Source organism: Pinus tabuliformis, chromosome 2_1 (assembly GCF_031772625.1).
Source record: "Pinus tabuliformis cultivar Carrire ecotype Pingquan chromosome 2_1, CPIR1, whole genome shotgun sequence".
NCBI classification, from domain to species: domain Eukaryota; kingdom Viridiplantae; phylum Streptophyta; class Pinopsida; order Pinales; family Pinaceae; genus Pinus; species Pinus tabuliformis.
Window position 1 is genome coordinate 100,421,476 of NC_142299.1, and position 26,768 is coordinate 100,448,243.

At 37.3% G+C, this 26,768-nt stretch overlaps 1 protein-coding gene across 1 annotated transcript; it reads right to left on the reverse strand.

Moving 5' to 3' along the window:
• Positions 1–18,084: 18,084 nt before the first annotated feature.
• On the reverse strand, positions 18,085–20,528 carry LOC149198982 (splicing factor U2af small subunit B-like). The gene is made up of 6 exons (XM_089402238.1): positions 20,312–20,528; positions 19,573–19,894; positions 19,191–19,277; positions 19,011–19,092; positions 18,661–18,787; positions 18,085–18,532 (listed from the first exon to the last, which is right to left on the reverse strand). The coding sequence occupies exons 2-6, from the start codon at positions 19,807–19,809 to the stop codon at positions 18,112–18,114; spliced, it is 954 nt and encodes a 317-aa protein (XP_089258364.1). The 5' UTR covers positions 19,810–19,894; positions 20,312–20,528; the 3' UTR covers positions 18,085–18,111.
• Between the last annotated feature and the right edge of the window lie 6,240 nt (positions 20,529–26,768).

Here is a 26,768-nt window from a genome sequence, read left to right on the forward strand (position 1 = left end):
AGAAAACTTTGATGGTAGCAAGTCGCTCTTGAACATGACACTTTTCCTCCGTACCACAATCGGGTTGGGTTGTTTCATTCACCGGTCACATCACCATGGTCTCACCATACCATCCATATTTTGGGTAATGCTACTGATCCATCGCATAAGTTTCGCCATATGTTCAAGAGAAGTCGTTCAGAGAAGTCAACCGTGTCCCATCCACTGCCGTACATTACCCTTCATCCTTTCATGACCGCCACCCTGAATCATACATCATCAGATTGTTTTCACCTCCATCAAAATCATTTGCTCCGTTCCGTGTCACTGATGTGGGATACATTAAGGCCCTCCTTTGATGGATCGCTTCTTGTCGACATCAGCTCATTATCCAAGAAGTTGATCTAGGAACACCCCCTTCAGTACTTTGAAGCTTGCATGCCTCAATGGCAGGTTTCTCACTTCCGGCGATAGGTATACATCAATGACCTTCGACCGAAAGATTTTGCGTGGTGTTCGACGCCAAGACCTTTATTCACACCGCGTGAATTGTACTGCAGTACCTTGAAGGTCATTATCATTATCGGTGATTCCTCTCGCACTTGTTAACAGTTTACATCATTGACTGGTAATCAAGCGATGTCTTTCCATGTTCGACTTCAGAACATTTCTCACATGGATCGACTTGTACTTAGAGTGAAGATCGAACGAGATTGAAGACCCCGGATCTAGTTTCATCCATCCGGGCTGCGATATATATTCAGGAAAGATAAAGACATTGACATGTACATCATTGCAGCAGATAATCATCCTACCGAAAAGGATGATGATTTCATCAAAATCATCAGTCTACCATCAAACGATTGTCTGTTGTATGTACAGAAAATGAATTTATAAAGCTGAGCATGGGAATGCCCGCCTCAGCTAGATCATGAAAGTAGTATGAAAAATAATGTATTGTATTGTATCTTATTACAGGTCTCCTCCCAGCATTAAAAGAACTTCGGATCCTCCTAATAAAGCATTTCACCCGATAAACGACCTCATACTTTAGGGGGCAACTGTTATAGACATTTTTGTGCCTTACAGCTCCAAGCATGAAATGTCCATAAACTAAAGGCTCCTAAGTCCTTAAAAGTGTTGTTACAACTCCTAAAGGAGCAAGGTCAACAAATTACAGCTTCTCCCAGATGTTCTCCACCAGAAACTACTCAAAATTGGTCAAAATTGGATCAACGCACCTTGTACACATGGGAATTGCATTTCAGTGCACCTTGTACACACGGGAAGTGCGTTGATCAGTGGATCAGTGCACCTAAATACACTGTGAGGGTGCGCTGATCGGGAAAAGACAAGTGGCGGAGACAGTTTGCGAGGTGGATGATCATGGAATCTTCTAGAAACTTCTCATGGGACACTTGCCTCTCAAAATCGCCAAAGGATGAGTAAGAGATCAATGAGATCTCCAAGTGGCATCAAGAACTATCAGAGAGAAGACACTAATCAAAAACCCAGAGCTGACTCACACCAAAGAACACTGCGCACAAAAAAATCACAGATCAATACACTAGTATTCTTGACGTGGTTAAAACTCTCAAAGAGGGAAATAGGCCACGGCCTGAGCCAAGCGAACGCGGCCACTTCAGGCAATTTATTAATGTAAAAGAAAGAAAATTTACATAAGCTTCTCTCATGAACGGTCACCTAAAAAATGGTCCTCCATGCTTTTTAAATAAATATCATGGACCAATCAGGTGTTAAGCCACAGATCAAGTGTCGGTAATACCGATGAGAGATGAACCATCAGATCACTTCATGTCTAGAACATATCGTGACCGTTAGATTGTAAGTTACAAAAAGTACATACTAAAGAAACACACTTTACCTAACTATACACTAGACCAAGTTGTACTTAAATATTTCCTATCTGTCAGAATATCCTAACATCCCCCCTTAATAACAACTTGGGATAGGATTGAAGGATATACAAAGATGACACAATAAGAGAAGGAATGAGGCATTAAAGCCCATCCCCCCTTAGTGACAACTTCCTGAACTCCAACCATAAATCAAAGTTTAGTAAACTTCGCCTCTGTGAGAGCCTTTATAAAGATGTTTTCAACTTGATCATCAGTTGAACAGTAATGCACTTCAAGAACATGGTCATGAATGAACTTTCTCATGAAGTGCATGTGTAATTCAATGTGTTTCTTGCACTGATGTTGGATTGGATCTTTGCATATTTGAATGGCACTTTGATTATCACACCAAAGTGTAGTCAGATGTTGCTGCTGAAAACCAAACTCTGACAAGATTTGACGAAGCCACAAAGCTTCCTTACTATCTTCAACGATGCCATGATACTATGCTTTTGTTGAAGAAAGAGAAATGGCACTTTGTTTCTTGCAAGCCCATGTAATAGGTCTAGAACCAAGAGTGAAAACATAACTTGTAATAGACTTCTGATCATTAGGGTCACCAACCCAATCAGAATCAGTGAAACCAACCAATTGAGGAGATGTTTCTGCATTGTAATGAATCCAAAACTGAACTGTACCTCAAAAATAACGAAGCATTCTTTTACCTGTTTTCCAATAACTTTCATGTGGGTTTTGCATAAATCGAACAACAAGGCCAACAACAAAGGAAAGGTCAGGACAGGTATGGGTCAAATACAAAAGTTTTCCAACAAGCTGACGATATAATGTAGCATCAACTTCAGGGGATTTACAAGTCACTGGAGGTTTGGATCCAAACTGAAAGGGAGAAAGGGTTGGCTTATAGTCTTCCATGTGAAAGTGGCATAGAATATCACATACATACTTGGACTGGGAAAGAGAAATACCTTATTTGGATTGCAAGACTTGAAGACCAAGAAAATAATGCAAGTGTCCTAAGTCTGTCATTTCAAACTTCTTTTTAACGCTGGACTTCACATGGTTTATAAGGTTGGGATCACTACCAGTAAGAATAAGATCATCAACATAAAGAACAAGAATGATAAGAAACTTACCCACTTTCTTGGTGTAAACAGTATTGTCAAAATGACACCTAGAAAATCCAGTATCTAAAAGAAAGCTATCCATTTTGGCATACCAAAACTGAGGGGTTTTCTTGAGACCTTAAATGGATTTCTTACGCTGATATACAAGGTTGGAGTATGTTTTTATAAAGCCAGGAGGTTGTTCCATATATATTCCTTCATGCAAGTCCCCATGCAAGAAGGTGTATTAACATCCATCTAATGGACTTCCCATTTGAAATAGGCAGCAAGGGAAAGAACAAGGCGGATAGAGTTCATTTTGGAAAATGGGAGAAGGTTTCAGTATAGTCAATGCCTTCAACTTGTGAAAGACCCTTAGCAATAAGAAGAGATTTACGTTTATCAACTTTTCCATCTAATCCAAACTTAGTTTTGTAACCCATTTGCATCTAACAAATTTTCGTCCCTTTAGACAAGGAACAAGATCCCATGTATCATTTGCCAATAATGAACGATATTCTTCATTCAAAGCTACGTCCAAATCTAGATGGCTTGAAGCTTCTGCAAAGGTGTCAGGATCATAATCCACTTAAGCTTGAGCCAATAAATAAGAGGCTCTATCGAACTGAGAACGTGTACGACATTGAGTTGCAGGATCACTTGCAAGAGTACCTATTACATCCCGAGTAACGCAGACCCATTGGAAGCTGAGGAGCTAAAGGAGGGTCCCGAGAAGGTGGGGGAGGATTGTTATCCCCGATGTCATCATCTAAAGAAGGAATATTTTCAGAAGTAGAGGGGATAGAGAGAGGCAGCACATCCGTCGAACTAGGATCTGTTAAACGCACATGGGCAACCAGAAACATGAAAGATAAAACATGCAGTACAATTTTTATTAACAAATGATTTACATTTATGGTACAAATATCTGACCGTTGGGTTCCACATCCCAAGGTCTCTTGGACTCCTTTTCTCTATTCGGCTTCCACACTAACCCATTTAGGATTAGGTGTCCAACATTCCCCCCTTTATCCGAAGGGTTATGTATGAGTCCAAGAAGTGAGCTATAATACAAAATGTGCAAAAAATGCATGGCAGCACTAGGCTGAATGTGCTCTATGAAATGTTGGTATAAAGGGCGGTGGTTTAAGGATGACCACCAACACTGGAACGCTTAGTTCAGTTCCCGGAACTCTTCCAAAACTGGCAAGAAGATGAAGTCTTCTGCTAGAGGAAGTGCTCCTATTGTTTTGAAGAGGGAAACCTTCAACCAATAAAGGGAGGTCTCACCCCACATAAAAGGGAGAACTTCAACCTGAAAAAGGAAGTCTCAACCTGTGATGGTTTAAGGATGACCAACAACTCTGGAATGCTTAATGCAATTCCTGGAACTCTTCCAAAGCTGGCAAGAAGCTGGAGTCTTCTGCTAGAGGACGTGTTCTCAATTGTGTTCCTGGAATTCTTCCAAAACTGGAAAGAAGCTGAAGTCTTCTGCTAGAGGAAGTGTCCCAGATTGCCAACTGAGGGCATGTTCACAGGCATCTTTGTTTCTGGCTACAACTCTGAAACTGGTGTGGCAGGTTGTGGCTCAGGCTCGCTTGATGTGCCTTTGAAGCTTGTAGATGACCATCATTTCCCCCCCCATCAGATACAAGGTGAGATGATGGAGAAAACTCAACTGCGAGACTGTTCAATACTCTGGAATAGGTTCTGACATGTGTTTGGAATATTTTCTTGGCTATTGATTCCCATTGCCAAGAAGCGATCCATCCAAGATGAATCTTTGTTCTTGCAGGACGTTTATTTCTGAAGCATCTGTATGAAGAATTATTGGTTTTATGACAGTGCTTACATGGATGAAAATCAAAACAGTGATCTTTCAAATGGCCAACTCGGTCACAGTGTTGGGATTTCACAATCTGTTGTTGTTGTTGTTGCGGTGGAAGAGGAGTAGAATCTGGAATAGCTGAAGCTGAACTGTCATGAGGAGAAAGTGAACTGTCATGAATGAATCCAGCACTCTGAAACTGAATGGGCTTTGAGTAGTCTGGAATATGAAAAGACAAGTCCTTGTCATATCCAAGACCAATTATGTGCTTGTTGTGGACAAGCTGTTCCCAAGGTCTGATGATGGGCTTGGGAATTACAAACTGAGTTTCTGCATCTGCATGTACAACTGCTGCTTTATTGGATATTAAATCTGAACCAACTGTAACATTATTGTCTCGCTGTTTATGGGAGTCTGTTTCAATCTTCTGAAGAGAAACAGGTTCAGAATGATGACTCCACTACTGTAATTCTTCCTGTTGTCGCTTTGTCTCAAGCTGCAAGAACTCAATATTCTCATGTGCATTTTGGAGACAAATTTTAATATCGGAGAGAGAGGTTTTGTTGATCTTAACCATCTCATCAACAGTGGAAAGTATTAAGTTATTTAGTAGTTTCAATACATCATCTATTCTATCCATTTCAGACTAATATAATCAGAGAAATGATGTTGTCTTCAGCTACAAATTGGTCTATAGAATGATAAATAATTGCAACTATTAGATGAGTAGCAGCATACCAATATCACCAAGTCGTTGTAGCAGACAACACAGTACCAATTTCAATGTAGCAAATGACTAGTGTGCAACCAACAAGCACCAAAATAAGAGTTTACTTATGACCAGCATTATGTTTTTTTTTTTTTTTTAAAGATTACAATCAGCCCACCAAACTCTTTATGCAGCAGTCGAAGCAAGGAATTAATGCACTATAATGAGTTTTAAATACAATGCCACACTGGGGCAACAGCAACTGCAAACTTGCTTGAATCCTTCAAATACTCCTTCAAAATATTCTATGATCTTGTTACTTCTTCAAAGAGAACAATCTGCCCTCTAAATCACACAGAATTTATGGAGGGCTAACAACGCATATTCCAGAATGCAATATATAAAGAGTCAACAATACCTCCAGTATTCCAATAAGAATGATGAACAAAACAGTGACCCACTTGTAGGAGCTACGCGCCAATGAAAGGATTATTCCACATGTTCATTTATGTATGAATGCACAGAGATGAACCGACCAGAAATATCAGATGTTGCCCGGCTAATGGTATTTTACCACCGCCCAGCGAAGTGGCATCTTAGCTTCCACCAAGCTTTGTACAACCTCCATAATTGATCAGATATTGATGGGATCCTCCTCCTATGCTACGGAAATGAAAAAACCCAACACAGACTGAGGTGTAAAACCCAAAACAGATTATAAGTTTTAGAACAATGAATGCATACACGATATGAAAACAGGAATATGTATATATAGGTCACACCCACAAGCCCTTTACTGATGAGCAGCAACACTTCTGACAAAAGGTTAAATACACTAACAATAATATTTATTCCTGGAATCAATCACGAAAGTGATGCAATGAGAATGACTAAGAAATAAAGACTCTGGATGTATGCGTATCCATTCCAGGAGGAGGATGTGTCTTTGGCAACAACGTCGTAATGCTTTATCGCAGAGCAAAAGCGTTTGGTGAGGGAATGCCAAGAGTCGTTTGGCATCTATGATCAGGGAAGAGCAGTTCTTTGAATTCGCTTTGCTTGTGTTTACTCACTGTGATTTCTTCAAAGCCTTCCTAGCAAAGACCGGAATTCATATTGAATAATCCAAACCATTTTTGGAAGGCAAGGTCTGGAGTCGGCTTGCTCTCAAGGGATCTCTGCACTTCTCAGGACTGGTCTCCTTATTTTGTATGAATAAATCCAATGTATCATTCAACAGAAAGAGCCACGGAGGGTCGTGGAACTTCGTGTAGCCCTTCAAAGCCGTCTGCGTCGTACCTCACTCGGCAGAAATAAAGTATTAAAGAAACTGGCAGAGACTATAACTTCCACCTTGCTCAGTAGACCATTTTTATATCGCCAATGTCGCCAAGACTATCTGGCACATGTTGCCAAGACTATTTGGCACTTATGCGTGAACTCTGGCCTGCTTCTGGCATTATTTCCGTCATACATAAAAATATTCACAGCAAACAGATAAAATACTAAAACAGTCAAGCACAGAGGTCATTTTCATCTGTATTTTCGAGATTCGTATATTTATGTATACAAGTCCTCCTAGCGGGAAACCCTTCGCAATTCTGCAATGAACTAGTGAATATTAATAACGAGCTTCAAGAACATGGTAGTAGTACTAACCGATGTCCATCATTAAATTTGTGCCTGCTTCATAGACTGGAACGAGGCGTAACTTTAACAGCGCAAGTTCCAACCACTGGAATTTCTAAATGCACACATTTACTCCTGACAGCGATCATGTTGCGCGCAGATCAGTTACGTTGACACTCTTGCTCGCTGGCCTTCATATTTAGGGCACCATGTGAAGAGCATAGTGTGAACTGTGAACCCAAGCACGGTGTGTAGAGAGAGCCGAGAGGCCGAGGCCCTATGGATGTACAATGTTTAAAAAGTGTGGTATTCGACGGGGGATGGAGAGCATTAACTCAATGACCGGGGAGTGTAACCGGAGTGGTATAAAACGCATAAGAAACTACCTCTCTCACCCCACCAGCAGCGAAACTACCGAGGACAGCGCTGACGAGGTTCCAGGGCCTGGAAAAGTCAGATAAATTGTTGTAAATACACTGGGCATATAAAAATAGCTCACGACGGTTTCTGAGCGCAAAGCTCAAATGGACAGAAACGTTGGTTTACAGGTCAGTACGCAGATCTTAGACCAATCACTCTGCAGGGAAAAATCGAGTATTAATTATCACGCATAGAAACGATGGGTCAGAGATGGCAACGCAGGTATTCACCTGCCGCTCTGAGCGTTTTCATGCCAGGCTGAGAATGGCAGCAAAATAATAAATGGCAGCACTAAAATGCACACAAATGCCACAAAACTAGTGGCTCACACAAGATTTGAGCAGGTCAGGAAGGTACCTGCTTTGATACCATGTTAAACGCACATGGGCAACCAGAAACATGAAAGATAAAACATGCAGTACAATTTTTATTAACAAATGATTTACATTTATAGTACAATATCTGACCGTTGGGTTCCACATCCCAAGGTCTCTTGGACTCCTTTTGTCCATTTGGCTTCTACACTAACCCATTTAGGATTAGGTGTCCAACAGGATCGCAGGCCGATATATTTTCAGCGAACTTTACATTTTTTCTAATATCCAACAAAAATACATATTTCACTCTTAGGTTCTAAAGCTTTATGTTTCTCATCTGGAATATGGGCTCATGCTTCACTTCCAAAAACATGAAAGTGACTTACATCTGGTTTAATTGAGCTCCATGCTTCTTCTGAACTGTTATTCTTTAAAACCTTAGTAGAAGTGTGATTTACTGTGTAATTTGTACACTTAATCACTTCTACCCAAAAATTAAGACTAAGTCCTTTAGATTGAAACATACAGTTAGCCATTTCTTTTAAGGTACAATTTTTCCTTTCAGCCACACCATTTTGTTGTGGAGTATATGGAATAGTATGTTGCAATTGAATTCCATGCTCAGTGCAAAGTTTGATGAAATTGTTGTTAACATGTTCTCCGCCATTATCAGATTTTAGCTTAAGAATTTGATGTTCAGATTGTTTCTCAACAAAGGCCTTAAAGTCCAAAAACATGTTAAAGACTTCACTCTTGAGTTTTAAGAAGTTTACCCAAGTGAGTTCGAGAAATCATCAATGAAAGTAAGAAATACTTGTAGCCAGAGAATGAAACAACTGGAAGTGGACCACATAAATCACTATGCACAAGCTGTAAAGGGGCTCAGGCGTGCCAAGAGACACGTTTTTGAAAACTGTTTTGATGATGTTTTTCGAGTACACATCCGGAACAAACACCATCTTGCAAGATACCATAGGAAGACCTATCCCCATATTTTCTTTATATAGATTTTGAAGGGAGCGTAGTTTAAGTGACCTAATTGTTCATGCCAAAGTTTTCTCACTTCATCATTATGAGCAACAAATCCCGAAGGAAGAGTTGATGACCCAAAGTTGTTAAAATTATGCAACCTTGTAGAATCATCAGCAATGTCAGTAGCTAAAATATGTCTAAGATCTCTTAGATCCTTAATTACAATATCATGAGGTGAAAATTCAACGATTTTACCTTCACCTGAATGAGTTATCTCATATACAGATAGAAGGTTGCAGGATAAGATAGAAACACATAATACATCATTAAATTGACCATTGTCTAGATGAATAGTTCCGGTCCCTACAACACTAAGAGATCTATCATCACCAACATATATATTTTTGGTATTACAATCATTTAAAGAAGAAAACATGGCTTTGTTTTTTCCATGTGCTAAGAAGCTCCAGAATCAATAAGCCACTCATGATAATGAAAAGAAAATACATTTAAGGCATAACTAAACTGAGATGCTTGACAACCACATGCAGAAAGTATTATTCCTGAAGAAGAAGTTGAAGAGTGCTCCAAGTGGATGTTATGCTTCTTCATGGTTGCTTCCAAGACTTCCATCTTTTTAAAGCATTTGGATTCTAAGTGGCCATCACAATTACAAAAGTTGCAATATCTATCAATCTTCTTCCCTTTGTTTTTATTTGCCTTATCATTTTGTTGAATTGATTTTTCATTTTGAGATTGAAATTGCTTAAGACCCTTGTTTGGTTTAGGACCATGATTTTTAGGATGATGCTTCTTAAGATTCTTTGAATTTGGTTGATGTTGGGCTACTAAGGCTTTCTTAAAAGAGTTTCCAATATTAAGATCAAGATGTAAAAGTTTTTCTTGTTCTCTTCTTAAAAAATCATAAAGGCGTCAAAATAGGGTAACTTGTAATCTTCTCCTTGAAAAATAAAGACTTCTCTAGTAGAATGGAAGGTGGAAACAAACACAGAGTAGGATGATCCCAATTTAGTAAGAATGGAATAGATAAGGCTACCATCTTCTTTTTTAACCTTAACACCTTCCAAGAAAAGTTTATGGGTTTTGAACATGGACAAAAAATATTCAATAGAAGAAAAATTATTGGTGTCCAATGTAAATAACTCATTTTCGAGTTGATGGACTCTAATTTCATTTTTAACTCCAAAAACTTTAATGAGTTGTTTCATTGCTTCATTAGGGGTATCAATTTCTGCGATATGAAATCTAATGTAGGGAGAAATAGACATCCCTATCAATCCACGTGCTTGATCTTGCTTATTTTCCCATTTGGTTTGCTTATCTTCATCTTTATGTTTAAACTCTTGGTCTAAAGTTATTCTATAAATATCTTTACTTCTAAGTAAATCCACAATGTAGGATAGCCATTGGAAGTAGTTATTGCTATCAAGAATAACTAGGCATGAACTTTCCCTTTTAAAAGAAACTAAAGTTGTAGATACTGAAACTAAGTGTTCCAATGGAAAGATCTCAAAAAATTAGGCCAATTAAAAAAAAAAAGCTCTGAAAACAACTTCCGAATGAAGAAGTTATGGTTTTTTGAAAAAAAATTGTTGAAGATGTCAACAAACTACGTGAATGTTGGGAAGCGAATTATAATGTTATATTTTTAAAAAAAAAAATCCCACCATTTCCAAACTTAATCTAATTAACTCACTTTAAAAAATGTTACTTTATGTGACCCACTTTTATAAATAAGTGAAAGTCACTTTTACAATAATACTTTATGAACTATCCACTAAATTGTAACTTAAATAAAAAATAAAGAAACTTTAGAATTATAAGTGACTCACTTTTTATAATGAATGAGAACACTTTTACATAAATTAACTTTAAAACATAAGTTACTTGTGCTTTTGAAAAAATAACTCAACAAAAAGAAAGACTTGAACCAAAGACCTCTATTCTTATAAAGTAACTTTGAACCAAATGAACTACTTTAAAAGATCAATAATTTTTGGAAAGTATGAAAGAGTTTTTTTTTGTTCATTGAAGCTTTGGAGTGTGTGTTAAATTGGAAAAACTTTTTTTGCCTACAAAACAAACAAAAAAACCACACAACCCAAAACAAACAAGCAAAAGTAATCGAAGTTTTACAACTTAAAGTTAGATTTGACCGAAAACTACACTAAGGTGTGGCGGAAAAGAGCATATGCATGAGAAAAATTCTTTTTGTTTCTGATTTGCCCAGATCGCACAGAATCGCAAAGCAAAGAGTATACACAAAAATGAAAGGTATAGATCCAGTAAATAAAAAAAATTATAAAAGACTATAAACAAAAATAAACAGAGAGATAAATAACTATAACTGCAAATAAAAGTTGTAAACCTCCAAATCTTAAAAATGATGTAGCTAGGGCTACCAGAAACTTTTTCGTGTGAAACGAAAAGGGTTTGCCACTAGAACATATGCTCCTAACACAATATATTAGTCCTCTAGGTCCCAAAGCGGTAAGAAACAGTAGATCTAGGAAATGACAGTCGGATGCAGTTGTACCGACTTCAGATTTGGATCACTAACAGATGCGGACCTCGAATAGCTCTGATACCATGTAGGAATTTACATGGTAAGTTCCTCAGATAGAACACCAAAGGACACTCACAAACAAATCACAGATCAATACACCAATATTTTTAACATGGTTAAAACCCTCAAAGAGGAAAACAGTCCACAGCTTGAGCCAACGCGACCACTTCATACAATTTATTAATGCAAAAGAAATAAAATTTACATAACTTTCTCTCATTAACGATCACCTAACAAATGACCCTCCATGGTCTTTAAATAGATATCATAGAATAATCGGGTGTTAAGTCACAGATCAGTTGTTGGTAATATCGAGGTGAGAATGAACCGTCAGATCACTTCATGTCTAGAACATATCGTGACCGTCAGATTGTAATATACAAAAAGTACATACTAATGAAGCACACTTTACCTAACTATACATTAGACCAAGTTGCACTTAATTATTTCCTATGTGTCAAAATATCCTAACAATTTTTGCGAGTTAAATCATTTATAATTAGAACACAAAATGAACAATAAGAATAAATACTTTTATTAATCAAGAATAATGAGGACTTCAATCCTCTTCTTTATAGTAAATCAAGAACCAGATAGTGTAAAACTCCAACCCTAGATGAAGACACCAATCTCCAATCCACCAAGCTCCAACTTGTACTTTTCCAATAACCGACTTGGACTTCATGAGGCTCCAACTTCTAGGGCTCCAACCTTATCTTCCCAAGGGTCCAACCTTTTCACTTTAAGGCACCAACCTTTAAGGCTCCAACCCTATCTCTAGTATAAGCTCCAACTTCATCTTCTTGAAGACTCCTATCCTCTAGGGCTCCAACCCACTACTTCAGTTTGTTAAGATAAGTTTAATGGTTCTTCAAGGCTCCTAATATATTTTGCAGTCCACCCTGACAATATCTTCACCTTCAACATTGCCCTCCAATGATCCTTGAGGCACTTACCTCATCAATGACAACTTTTTATTCTCATGAAGGTGTCTCCACAACTCTTCATGGTGGCCAAACAATTTCTCAGGGTCACATCAGGAGGGCTTCAGCATGGGTCTTCAAGGCTATTCCAAACAATTCTTCAAGCGCTTCAAGCTGCTTCCAAATTAACTCCAATAATGCATTCAACACTGTCTCCAATAGTGTCCCACATTTAGACAAAGATGTTTGCTCTATATCAGCGCAACAGGTCTTCAATGAGGTTGCTCAGGTCTTCACACGGGTAATAAAGGTTGATCAAAAAAATGAGTGCCTGTCAAGATTTCCACAAAAAGTCCTTTATATTCTGCTCAACAAGACTTCAAAAATGTCTTCAATAGTGGTCCACAACTTCAAGGATGCTCGTCAACCTTCTACAAATTTCTTCTACAAGACTATAAGGAATGCTTCAATGTATGCCAACTATCTGTTGTCTGGAGACTTGTTGCTCAACCAAGGTCCTTAGAAAAACTTCACCTACAGATTAACCCACAGATCTGAAGTCTTTACAGTTTCAAGGTGTTTGCTAGTTTGACGTGTGTAGCCTGCCTACCACAAGTTTGAGTATTCGAAAAGGGTAAAGTCTGGGCTACAGACTTAGGGTGATTGTCACTACAATCACAGAACCAAGATGCTGAGGTAGGGTCCAAAATTCTGTGGTTAAGGGTCTGATCTTGCAACTATAGGTGACTGTAATGAAGTCCTCAACAAGATGATTGTTCACACCCAAAAATATTATCACAATCAATAGTCGAGGCTTCTATAACCCTGGTCTAAGCCTCCAAAAGTGTGCCTTCAAGGTGACTATTGTCTGAGCTTCATTGTATAGACTTCTGTAATGATAAGCTACAGGACTAGGTGCAGAGATAAGGTCTGAGTTATGTCTTCTCCACAGGTGTACAGGCAGTTGTAGTATGATCTGAACTCAACAATCACAGGTCCAAGATCCTAGCCTGAGTTGTCTTGGGCTTCCCCACAAGGTCTTCACCGAGTTGTAATGGAATTCTTCCAGGGGTTGTGTTGTAGACGGAGTTTCAAAGTGAATGATCCAAGATTCTGTAATGAATACCTTCAGAAATTGCCCAATCACCGAAAACAAAATTAGCCCAAATAGTGCTCTAAAAATCTTCCTCGGCCAACGTCCTTTTCTATATTTTTCAACTTGTATTTATACACAATTTGACCTAAAATGAAGAGACACATCACTTGAATGAGAAGCCAACTTGCATAAGTTGGTCTATGTCAGCCAACATTTAAAATATATTTTTTTTCAACTTGAAAAATCATTTTCTCTCGATCTGAGTTAAGAGGACATGTAATAACTCATTGGAAAGAGGAAAAAGTCTTCTACAAGTTCGTGCCAATTCCACCTTTAAATGAGGTCATTTTTCCATCAATAAATTAATATTTTTGTGAACTGTCATCCTTAATTTATCCATGGCAACCTGTGGTATTTTATGTCTAGGGATCCTTCTTCATAGACTTAGGCCTTCAAGATTAGGGCATCATGAGCATCAATTAAGAAAGCTAGGGCCTCATCTTATTTGCCATCCAACAATCATTCATGCATCATTATTTCATAAAGTCAAATGCTAGGGTTTCATCAATGTATATTGTTAATGCTATCTTAGGCTAGAACATCATATAGCAAACATTAGTTATAGGGCTTGCATCAGGTTAGGGCAAAAGGTTATTCACGCATTACAAGACTATTTGCCATCTCCAACAATGTCATATTGACATCAATGACAATTTTGACCAACAATCTCCCCTTGTGTCATTGATGGCATTATTCTTGCCCTTTCAACAATTCTCCCCCTTTGACATCAGTCGTTTAAATTTATTAATTAATTTTCATTAATAATATCAAATATCAATTAAAATTTTGGATTAACTCTCTATGCTAGTGTGGCCATCAATATAGCAGGGATAAAACAAGGGGATGTTACAACATCATAGAAAGATATCATACAGACCATATTGTCCATTAAGTAGACAAGCACATAAACACAAAACATTTCAACAATTACCATTTCTTTATAGCAGGGATAAAACAAGGGGATGTTACAACATCATAGAAAGATATCATACAGACCATATTGTCCATTAAGTAGACAAGCACATAAACACAAAACATTTCAACAATTACCATTTCTTTCTCATTAACATTGTTTACATTAAAGAGATGAAGTCCACCACAATACTTATCTAATGAAGATCCAATGTTGTGTGCAACTGATGAGAGGTGAACTACATTCCACCCCACCATAGGTTTAGTTGCACTGCAATGTTTTTTTTGGTAGTTGACCACCTCCAACCCACACCTAGAAGCCATGAGAAAAGTTCCACTGAACCTTTCTCCTTCATAACTACATCCTATGATAATGAGTTCCCTTAAGATCGCACTAAGCCCATGGCCATATTGTCTATACCTTCCAAGTAATTGCCGCCTCAGCTCCCTGCACAGAAACAACATCAGAAATAAAACTACAACAATAAAAGAGCTCTTCTGCCAACAATACTAAGCTCATATATCAAAGGATCTATAAAATCATAATATATATCTGATAAGCTTGCCTGCTGATCTTCTTGAGATGCATAAAGGTACAGTAACCACTACGGTTTCAAGTATTCTCTTAATACTTCCTACATGTTGCTCCAAGGAAGTCAGTAACAAGAGAGAAATCCACTATGATTGCTTGCTCTGTCAAAAGAAAGGAGAAGCCATTGGTTATCTGCAGACCTGATTGCACCCAAAAATTATTAATCAAGGCAGGTCAACATATCAAATAGTTTAATTTAAACAATTAAGCAAAGATCTACAAATGCCAGAAAATAAATTCTCGAGGCTAGATGTCTGAAGAAACAATGATTTACACAGTTGGCCAAAGTGTCATCACATGAATAAAGGCTGGAGCAACCATGTAAGAGAAAATGTCAAACTACAGAATCGAACATAGTTAAGTTTTATTCTGAATTTAAAACGGAAAGACCTTGTAATGTTTGCAATAAGAGAGCCAATCTGGTCAAATATCATTGCTGAAGAGCAGTTTGGATTTTACAAGGTTACACCTACCAGAGAGCAATCATGTTCCATATAAGCTTCAACATCACACTGAAAAATTGAATGCTTTCAAAGTTCTGATAAATGACGCATTTTCAATATTCTTAAAGACATCAACTGTCTTATAGGAGGATGCCCTCTCTCAGCCCTTTTATTTCTCTTGGTAGCAAACTACACAGCAGATTGAAGGTAAGGTCAACAACGGAGTCAAGGTGTCCAGAGATTTGCAAATGAACTTTGAGAAAAATTTAGTATGATTAATATGATGGAAAATGACTAATCTGTGAAGGATTAGAAGTAGATATTTGAAAAAAGAGGAGAGCATAGTTTAACAATTGTTAGAAGCCCATTTGAATAAATCAATATCAATGAACGTTAAAAAAGTTTTGAAAATTGGTACGAAGGTCTACAAGATTTCTGTGAGGTCTATGGCTGTTATTCATCAATCCTAGGATATCCATGGAACAAAGTGAGATTCATTTGGTCAACCAGATTCAAATTTGTGATGAGCATCTAGCAATTACTGTATGCCAAATAGCATCAGCAATGTTTATTTCAGAATATGGAACCAACACCACTGTATTGGATAACCATGGCCACCATTCCAAGAAGTATGCTGATCAGGATCAGATAGAATTGTTCAGGTATCTCTGGTTTGACATGAAAGAAAACCAACATCCTTCTGGTAAGATGGCAAAGATTGACCAAAACAACGCCTAGGAAGAGAAAGGGGACTGGAGATGGTGGCAACAAAAGGCCTATGGCCTGGAGATGATGAGAAAAAAGTGCATATCCTCTCTAAATATTTAAATAAAGGCCAGTGGGATTTGAAATAAAGATGGGATTCCACCTCCTAATTGGGACTCCTCCCCTCGTTGTATCAACTAATTGGGTTGGGTAAGGTTAAATCCCAATACACACTCTCACTGTATCACTTTCATAGTCCTTTTTTACGTCTGAGCATCTAACACACTTTCTTGTGCATAGATCTGCTAATCCTAAAAAAATCATCTAACAAAAAATCTGGTTGATGGAATGATACATGTGAGTAGACAAGCAACCTGAACTAAAAGAAGCATCTTGCGAGACATAAATATTATTCACGCTACCTTGAGAATCAGAATGGAAGTATGCAACTAAAACGTGGCCACGCACAAGAATTTCTACATGCCAAGGTGGATGCCCTTAGTCAAGTCTAAACCAATGTTCCACCAAGTTTCCCGGACAGGGAAACGTGGGAGATGTATATAAACATGGGGATGTATATAAGCGAACTCAAATTTATGGAAATTTGGGGAAACGGGGTAAGTCAGAATTATAAAAATTATAAAATTATTAAAAATTCAATAAAAAATCAATAATATGTTAATAAATAAATTAGTAAGAAGTAAATCTTAATAATTATGAAATCTACATTTAAATATGATCATTGTTTTGTATTAGATTATTATGAATCAGAAAAATTATTTGATATTATGTAATGTTCCATCTAAATTCATCATTTGGCAGTGGGCATTAATATTATGCAAAATACATCTAAATTAAATTAATCATTTGACAATTGAAAATACACAATGCACATTGAAAGTAAATTCATCATATGACAATGACATTATGCTGAAGTCTAAAATAGTCATAGAATACTAAACTAAAAGTAAACATAGAAAGCAGTGAAATACTAGTAAATTTCTCAAAAAATACTAAATAATAAATCGCAACTCCAATCCAGTGGCTCCAAGTCACAAAATGAAAATTGCAGCTCCAATGGCAATCGGGCAACTCCAAATCTCAAAAGAAAATTGTAGCTCCAAACGTCTCAAGCCCCCGGTCAATGGTAAATCTGAATCATATCAAATTGCAAATAGAAAATACTCTGCAGCTGCAGCAGGAAAATCTCAAGTAAAATGTTGAGTGACAGCAGAAGGAAAATGTGGGGCAGATTTGGGGCAGATAGGGTTAATGGAAAATGTGAATGATTATTTTTTGAAGTTCCAATTTATCTTTTAGTTTTTATTTTTGTTATTTTAATTATATTAAAATTTGTAAGTTTTTATATTTTTAATTGTTATAGCAAAATATTTGAAGATACATTTTAATTTTTTATGTTTTTAATTGTTATTAACAAAAAAATTAATGAGACAGAGAAATCTTTCATCACTAGAAAAAAGTCCCCCAAAATTTCCTTGGGTTTCCCCAAAACCCAAAAAAATGTAGATATATTCATGAACACATTAACATGTTCTTGTTATTCAATTTCCTCCACATAGTCATTTATTCTGCATGTTTTTCAGGACAGTTTCCAGTGTTAAATATTTGTGATTGTTTTAGACCAGCTATATATGGTCATCAAAGACAAACCGTATTGAACAAATTAACTAACAATTCTAGCTACCACATGGCCAAAAAAATGGAAATATTTTACTTTTGAGAGAACACATTCGTGAATCCGCACACCACCTGCACAATGTAAAATGATTTGTAACCTAGCTTTACATGACAACTGAGAAATGCAACTTATGCACCTGACAAGGCAGAGTGGAGGGCTTTAGAAGAAAGAATGGGACAAACCAAAAGGCCAGTATTTATTCACAGCTAATAGCCATAACCAGGCTGATATGAATGCTCCCCTCCATTTTGCATGGACTAGTTAGCATTGGAACATGCCGCTGCTTGTTCTCTCTCTCTATTCCACTGTTCAATTTTAGCTCTCCTCTCTGCACTGCCTTCTCGCACTGGACTTCTATTCCTCATAGGGCTGTGGCTCCTGCTCCGACCTCGTCTGTGACCTGGACTGCGACTGTGTGGCCTTCTCCCATGTCTATCATCATGATTACCAGGATAATCCCTGTCATTTCCCCTACCAAAACCACGACCACCTTGGAGACGGTCATCATATCCCCGACCACCATGAGGATGTTCATCATACCCATGGCCACCAACAGGACGGTCACTATAACTACGGTGTCTTTCTGCAGAAAGCCGTGGACTACGAGTTCGACTCCGGCTTCTACTGTAACCATGGCCATATCGTCTATACCTTCCAAATAATTGCCGCCTCAGCTCCCTGTGCACAAACAGAGTCAGTAATAGAAACTAGTAACTACAACAGTAAAAGATTCCTCCAGCTAAGAGTACTACACTCGTATATCAAAAGGAACTATAGAATCATAGATATAAATCTGATAATCTTGCCTGCTGATCTGCTTAAGGTGCATAAAATTACAGTAGCCAGCACGTTTGCATGTATTCTCTTCATATTGTCTACACGATGCTTCACGGAAGTCAGTAACAGGAGAGAAATCCACTATGATTGGCCGTCCTGTCAGAGGAAAAGAGAAGCTTTTGGTTATGAAAATACACAGCTGACTGTACCAAACTATCTCTATCTGTCAACTGAAAAATTAAAACTCCTCCATTTAAAATTAATCGTTAAGTTCATACAAATTTTATCAGTGACAACTGCTTTCAATCACAAGGAACTGATATTGATTGCAACATCACAAGGAACATCCAAAGGGAATAGATCACATAAAGTTCATTACCAGCATAAAATCTACCAGTCAAAGCCCGCAACGCAGCAGCAGCATGTTCTTCCTCCCTGAACTGTACATAAACATTGCCAACCTGTAGCAGAGGAAAAATATTAGGCAACACATAAAATTAGGTGTGAAGAACACCAATCTATTTTCATAAATAATAAAAAAATAAATTATAACAGTCACCATGTGATCAGCCAAGTTGTCTAAAACATTCAAGCTTTCAATTTCTCCATACTTGCTGAGCTCCTCAAATAAATCTTCATAGAAATCCTGCAGCCAATCAATATTAGAATATGGCAAAATAATAATTTAGTACTAACAAACCTGGGCCGTCTTTAGGAATCCCCAAACACTTTTCAGGCAGATACAACTAAAACAAAGATGTCCAGCCTCCAAGCTGTAAATAGAAAAATAGTCAATATTATACACCTCTTTATAACTAGATGGTGTCAGCTAGTACCATTTACCAAATACCACATGTAGTATGTCCATATTGTTATAATTCTTGGATTATTATAAGAAAATTAAAAATAAAGCTAGAATATACACATTAATACATCTCTACCTCAAAATGTTCCTGGACCCTTCGAGGATCCAGAGCATGACCCTGAAGATCAACCCCTGGTGTAATAATATCTGGCCTCTGATACATGTTAGATAGAAGAAGAGTAGGGCTGATGCTAGGCCTTGTGTGCACTCGGGAACAACGGTCTCCATGTCTGCAAGCCCCAATTTTAAAGTAGAATGGACAATTTACTCTATCTTTTTCAGTGCCAAAGATGGAAGCCAAATGTTCTGCCATAGCTTCAAACTGCTACAGAACAGTGAGACCTTCTGAACCCAACTACCAGCTTCAGACTTTCACAGGATATCCGCACTTTCCCAATCTGAAGATAACAGAACAAATCCCATGTTAGGTCTAACCATGAATAATAACCAAAATTGACTGAAAAATTTAATATGGTAGTGAAATAAAAACACGGCCAAAAATGTCAACATTCAAACATTGAACATTAATCCTTTGATGATAAAAAATTTAAATCTTGACGTGTTACCAGGTAAATCACATTATTTACAATCTATATCACTAACGCAATCTGTTAACAGTTGAAGTCGTGAAACCCTAAAAGCTAGAGCAAAAAGAACACGAGACCTCTAGAAACCTAATCGATCTGCTTTGGCTCGACAAATAAACAAAAGATTTCACAAAAGGCAAGATATAATCCTCAAACAATCGACCTGCTCAAAAGTATAATTAAATACAAAATCAACTGCGAAGAAAATGGGAAAACTCGCAGATTCACCTGTAGCAGCACCAACAACAGTTGAAATTCCCGGAAACTTGTGGGAACACCTTAGATGCCTTAATTATCTTATGGTTTGTCCGACAGTAGACGATGGATTACTCCAAAAATACAGTGGTGAGATCTCACAAACACTGTGCTTGGTTAATTATAGCTAATCGAATGGGTGGTGTGGTTTGAAAAACTTGGAAAGAGATTGCGGACCCCTCCATCGGTACAAGGCACGTATGAGTTAGGTACTAACTAATACATAAGCTCGGGGAGAAACTTCTAGATGCCGACTTAATGTGCCAAAGTTAAAGGGACCACAACACCCCTCTAATTTAACCACAAGGCATTGTGTTGTTTTTTAATTAACTTTTTATTTTTTATTTTTTTTAAGCGGGGAGGAAAAAAAATAGTGAGTTTTGTATTTATATTGTGTAATTTTCGGGACAAAGTTTTTAAGTTCGGTATTTGGTTTTCTTATTTTGATTAAGAAATTAAGGTTGTAATTTAATCAAGATTAAGAGATTAGGGTTTTGGATGTTATAGGATTCTATATATTGTATTGCAAATGATAAATCCACTTGATAATAAAAATTAGCACAATCATATAAATTAAAGAAATAAAGAAATAAAGAAATTATTTTAATGTTCACAAGGCTAAAGATAGTCTATGGCACAGATTCCTATGGTTTTCTTATTTTGATTAAGAAATTAAGGTTGTAATTTAATCAAGGTCAAAAGATTAGGGTTTTGGATATTGTAGGATTCTATATATTGTATTGTAAATGATAAAGTCAGTTCATAATAAAAACTAGCACATTCATATAAATTAAAGAAAGAAAAATAGAAATTATTTTAATGTCCGCGAGGCTAAAGATAGCATATGGGACAGATTACTTCTTCATCTGCTTGATGTATTTGACCCTTTTTCTGTGAAGCTTCATAATAAATGCTCCCAACTTCTCGACAAACCCCTCGCTAAATAGATTATCCCAAGAGCTAGCTGCGAGCATATTTGCATAACTTTCTCTGTTGTCTTTGAAGGCCTCACATTCTAAAATGAAATGTTTTTCTGTTTCCACTTTTCCAGAAGAACAAAATGCATACTCTTTACTCCCACACTTCTTTTGGCCTTTTCCAACGTCCTGTTTCACAATGGAGTTGATGAGAATTAGTCCTTAACTGAGCAATAAGAATTTTGGCTCTCCAAGAGATATTGGCCTTTATGTATGATTTTGGTTGATGACTATGAATGGGACTAAACACTTCAATATAGTATTTTTTCTTTCTTCCCAACTCCTTATCCCAAGTACGCTTGTGGAACTTATCCATAACAAAAGCTTTTATCTCTTTGTTGTTTATGGGACACGTGTTCAAGCAAATACCCCATTTACTAAACCATTTGTTATTTTGATGCATCTAAGTTTTTTTTATGTTGCACAATCTGTCATTAAAGACAACCTTAGGTCATCTACCCTCTTCCATTTGCTTAATTTTTTTTAAATACCTTATGACTCGCACCATAGCAATTGCTTCAATAGGAGCAGCCCCTGTTTTACTTAACAAGATAAGGAACTGCACTTTTAATCTTGAATTTATTTGTAATCAAACACTTCTGAATTTTCTCAATTTGTCTCCACTGCATGTCGAATGTATTGTTGGCCCATAGTTCACAACCATAGAGAATCACCAGAATCACTAGAAGCCCAAAAAGAGTTTGAGTGATTTTCCAATCTCGTAACTCTGCCTCTCTACACCTATTTTGAAAAGCATAAAATGTTTTCCAACCCTGCAGAGTTCTTTTATTTCTACAACCATCCCAGCTTAGATTTTTGTTGAAGTCAATTCCGAGGTATTTGCAATCCGCAACTTCTTTCATAATGTTGCCTTCAAAGTATAACTTATGTTGGTTATGTTTTATTTTCTTAAAGAAAACCACTACTTTCGTTTTGCTGATATTGACTTACATCCCCACAATTCTACAAAAATGCTCAAGGGATAGTAAGTGCTCTTTCAAACCAAGAGCCAACTTAGCAATCAGAATAAGGTCATTTGCATACAAAAGAAGCCTTATAACAAACTTGCCCAAATAGATACCATCACCCCCTTGTGAATCTAACCACTCCTCAAGCTTGTTGATATATAAACCAAAAAGGGTAGGAGTCAGTGGGCAACCTTGCTTGACCTAGATATTGCTTCTAAAACTTTCAGAAATGCCTACTAAAGTTCTAATTTTGACTTTCACATCTTCATACAGCCTATGCACAACTACTCTCAAATGTTTAGGAACCCCAAGGTCCTTCATTCTGTGCCAAATCTTATCCCTAGGAACCGAGTCAAACGCTTTTCCGAAATCAACAAAGAAACAAAAGACTTCTTCCTTTTTCTCCCAAACTTTTTCAATGATGTGCCTTAAAGTTATACAATGATCAACTGCGGAATGTTTAGGTCTAAAACCTGCTTGCCCTTTAGCACGCTTATCTCTTTCTTCTTCCCACTTATTAATTTAATTTCTAGCATGATTCCAAATAGCTTTGCAAACATAGGGTTTATCATGATGGTCCTATAATTGGAGGGATTATTGATGTCACCACTCTTGAAAAGAGGTATTGTCAGGCTAGTTGTCCAATCTGTAGGGAGTGTAGGTTTTAACCCCGTACTGAAATTACCTGCATACGAATTCTAAGAACAGAAAACAAACAATGGCAAGAGCATAACACATAAAACAAATATACACAAAGATTTCCTCCTGAATCCCAAAACTGGGACTACCAGATTGATTTTTCATTTGTTCCTTTCAATGTTACAACACGTATATATACATGTCGAAGCATCCATAAACCCCAATCCATTAACCCTCGATTAGAACATAACCGTAGTTCCCTTGACCAAATCTACAAAATACCATGGACCGAAAACCATTGCGTCCAAAACCATGTGCAAAATCCATGCACAAAACCATAGGTAGGTCCGCCCACCTACTATAGGGTCCAAAAAAAATTTCTCGGGGCGCTACCTCGGACCCCATAGAGGTGGGCTACCGCCCCCCATCAAACCCCCCGCTGCGCCCGGCACAATGAAGGGGGAACTTTGCCCCGCCTCTAACCCCCTGATTTAACTACTGGGGCTAGTTGTGGAAAGAATATAACACAACCCAACAAGGAGCCCTTGTTGTATGATGTTGTTGAAAATTTTTGTAATGTGAGGTGCAAGGATCTTTGAGCCCTACTTTAGATATTCTACTTGGAGTTCAGCTAAGTCTTTTTCTTTTCTAACACCCCACTTCTTGATACCCATCTCTACCTCTTGCACCATGAAGAGTTCAGTGTCAGTGTTTACCAAAGGGGGTCAACCTTGGGATCCTGCTCATAGAGTTGTCTTGCATAGTCAAACCATTTAGAAGTTGTAATACTATTTCCAGTTTGTATCTTTTTTCGGTTGGAGCTCCTTCCAAAATAATTTGGGATTATTTTTCCCGGAAGATTAGTTCTTCCCTCCTTGAAACCATGAAATCACCTTTTTCTTGCTTGATAATTGCTTGTAAACTTTGAGCTTTATGTTATCCTTGTTTGACTCTTTCCACATTCTCCTTGCCTTTGCATTCCTCGTCAAACCAAGCATTAACCAAAATCAATTTGTTTCAAACTTCTTAATTTTTTCTCTTTTTCACTTTGCAAGTGCACATTGAATTAAATGTGTTAATTCATGACTATGAAGGTCGTGAATTGTGATTTTCTCCTTCTCGAAGAGCCTCTCTAGCGTCATTTTGAAGGTATTACAATTTTCTGGAGTCAAAAGAATTCTGCCATGTGGGAGATTTTGTTGGACATGTTGAATTTTTTACTCTAATTGTTTCTTTCCAGTCCAAGAGAAACATAAATAAATTGGCTTGTGATATGATTTTAAGTCCCACAACTGATCTCCAATCAAAACTTCCTCCATTTTCTCACACAAACAATGCGAGCAAATTACATAATCTACTACACTTGCTCCATTATAAGTATTGCAAGTGAAATAATTGGACTTTGCCCACTTAGTCAAGCCATTACAAATGACTAAATCAAAGGCCCCACATAGAGTAGGCAATTATTCACCAAAGAGATTGTTTCCCTTGTCCTCTGAAATTCTTTCCCACTACTGATTACTCTCTTCTGTAAGCCAAATAGGGTCGCAATCATCTTTACAACAAAGAATGGTAGCTTGCTCACTTGCAGTCCTAGCATTGAAATCACCCACTATAAGGACTTCACCTAGTTGCAAATATGTTGCAGTATCCTCTTTTAAGGCTGAAAATGGATCTTTGTGGTCAAGCCCTCTACCTTTGTAGATTTTTTAAACTTGCGGTGCATAATAGAATGTTGCAATTCTGGTGTGGTTTCCATTTTATGATATTTTAAATCAAATGAATTGCTTATTTGAGTCTTCTTTTTCTAACTGAATGAGACAACCTTCTTTCTCCCTTACTAAAACCATGATACCCCGTACCCTTTGTCATTCCCTGTTGCCTTGTTCCACACTGCCATCTTCCAGTATCCTTCAAACAGAGGTGTCTTGCACCCTTCATGTTCATGTGTTTCTATGAGGCAAATTATGTCTCTATCTTTCATAATAGGCCCTAACCCAGGTCCTCATCTCCATGGGTAACCTCTACAGTTCCAATAAAATAATCTTAAGGAAACCTGGGTATGACTTGATTGCTATTTATTTTGACCTGTAAGACTCACATTTGAGTCTTTATCCCTTCTTTCCCATATTGACCTTGCTTCCTGATTTCCTGTTGAAGAGTTTGTTGCCTCTTCTTTATTACCATCTCTGCTCTATTTTGGAAGGAGGTCCAAATCGCGTTATCACAACTTTACCTTTATAAATCCATGCTCTCTTGACTTCATCTCTTTGTGCCCTAACCTTTAACATTTCGTCCCTCCTTTCCTCCTGTTGTTTTACAGTTAAATCTTCTTCTAGGAAAAAGCAAGAACCCCTCAAGAGATGCTTCTTGCTTAGAATGATATATTTATCATGTAAGCTATGCATGATGACTTTTATGGGCCTGGCTCTCTCACCGTTAAATTTACCCACCCTCCATGCTTGGCATATTTGTCCTTTTCATAGCAACTTCTATTTGAAGAAATCTTTTGCAAAGTCAAGAGTACATTCATTTTCCCCATAGTCTTTCACCCCTTTAACACTTATGTTTGTTGCTCTATTTTGTCTTTCCTTGCCTTCTCTATCTTGCATGTTGTCAACCTGAATGTTTGTTTCTCCTTCCTTATTAGTAGAATTGCTAATAACTTGAGCCCAAGTTTTGGAAACTTTGGTGGAATCTCCTTTCCTTTCTTCCCTTGCTTTCTCTTCACGGTTGTCTATTTGGGCAATCATTTTCCCTTTATCCTAGGATGATTTCGCATTCACCACCTTTGTACTTTCCACTACAGATTTCTTTATGTTTTACACATCCGCCTTCATGCGTTGCTATTATGTCTTCCCTATCAGGAGAACTTCCTGTAGCAATTCCACTTGTTCTTTTAAAACTTTATTGATTTCTGCTAAAGCCTTGTTCTTAGTTGTTATTATATGAATTTTATGATCTCTTTCATGCTCTTTAGCTTCTAAAACCTCCAACCTTTATTTTGCATTTAACGATTCTTTCACATAAAGATCAGATGACCAGGTGAGAGGTGTGGATCTGGGACTATATAAGACATAATCATCAATGACTTTTCCTCTGGACTTCTTGTTTCCACGTACTTGTAGAAGGGACTTGTTTGAGTGCTTCTTGCGAAGGGATAGAGTACTTTCCTTTTTAGATCATTTTTTCCTTGTCTGCTCCCATTTTAGACGGGTTAGTCTTCATTTCAAAATGCCCCGATATTGTTTGGCATTGAACCAAACCCACTTCCCAACTTTGGCGGATGAGGCAATTTTCACTTGTCCTAAATCATTTGTCTCCACATGTTCTGAAATTTCTTATCTCGTTGTCATGTTTGAATGCATTTGTCGTCCAACCTATTTCGAGAAAGATATAGGTCTATAAAATGCCAAGATTACTTCGCACTGCTCCCCGTTGTTTAGGTTATCGTTGCTCCCTACTTAGGCTACGGGCCGCTCCATTGCTGACCACGCTGCTCACATTGTTGTCACGTTGCTCACTCATATGCATCAATCCATAAGAAGCATCAAAACACTTTCTTCATCATACGTTGCTAAAATTAAAAGCATCATAAGAATTAACTAAATTATAACTTTATTTAAAATAATCATTATTATTAATGATAATATATATATATATATATAAGTAAGTTAAACATATATACATTTAAAAAAAAATGTGACAAGATTCTTAACCATGGAGATTCACCCCAACTTTATTTTGGAGATTTTTATTATATAAATAGGCTTTGTTACAATACATGGGTTAGCAATATGACATGCCCAAAAAACCACAACTCATTTCATATGACACTTGTTGTGA

Bases quoted from the DNA above. Each gene is read 5' to 3' on its own strand.
- LOC149198982 (XM_089402238.1), bottom strand. From the start codon at position 19,809: ATGGCAGAACATTTGGCTTCCATCTTTGGCACTGAAAAAGATAGAGTA. The intron at 19,278-19,572 runs GTAGAGATGTAT...GATTGGCTGCAG, and splicing joins GGGTCCAGGAACATTTTGAG to GATTTCTATGAAGATTTATT. The intron at 18,788-19,010 runs GTAATGAACTTT...TTCCTCTGACAG, and splicing joins GACTGGTAGATTTTATGCTG to GACGGCCAATCATAGTGGAT.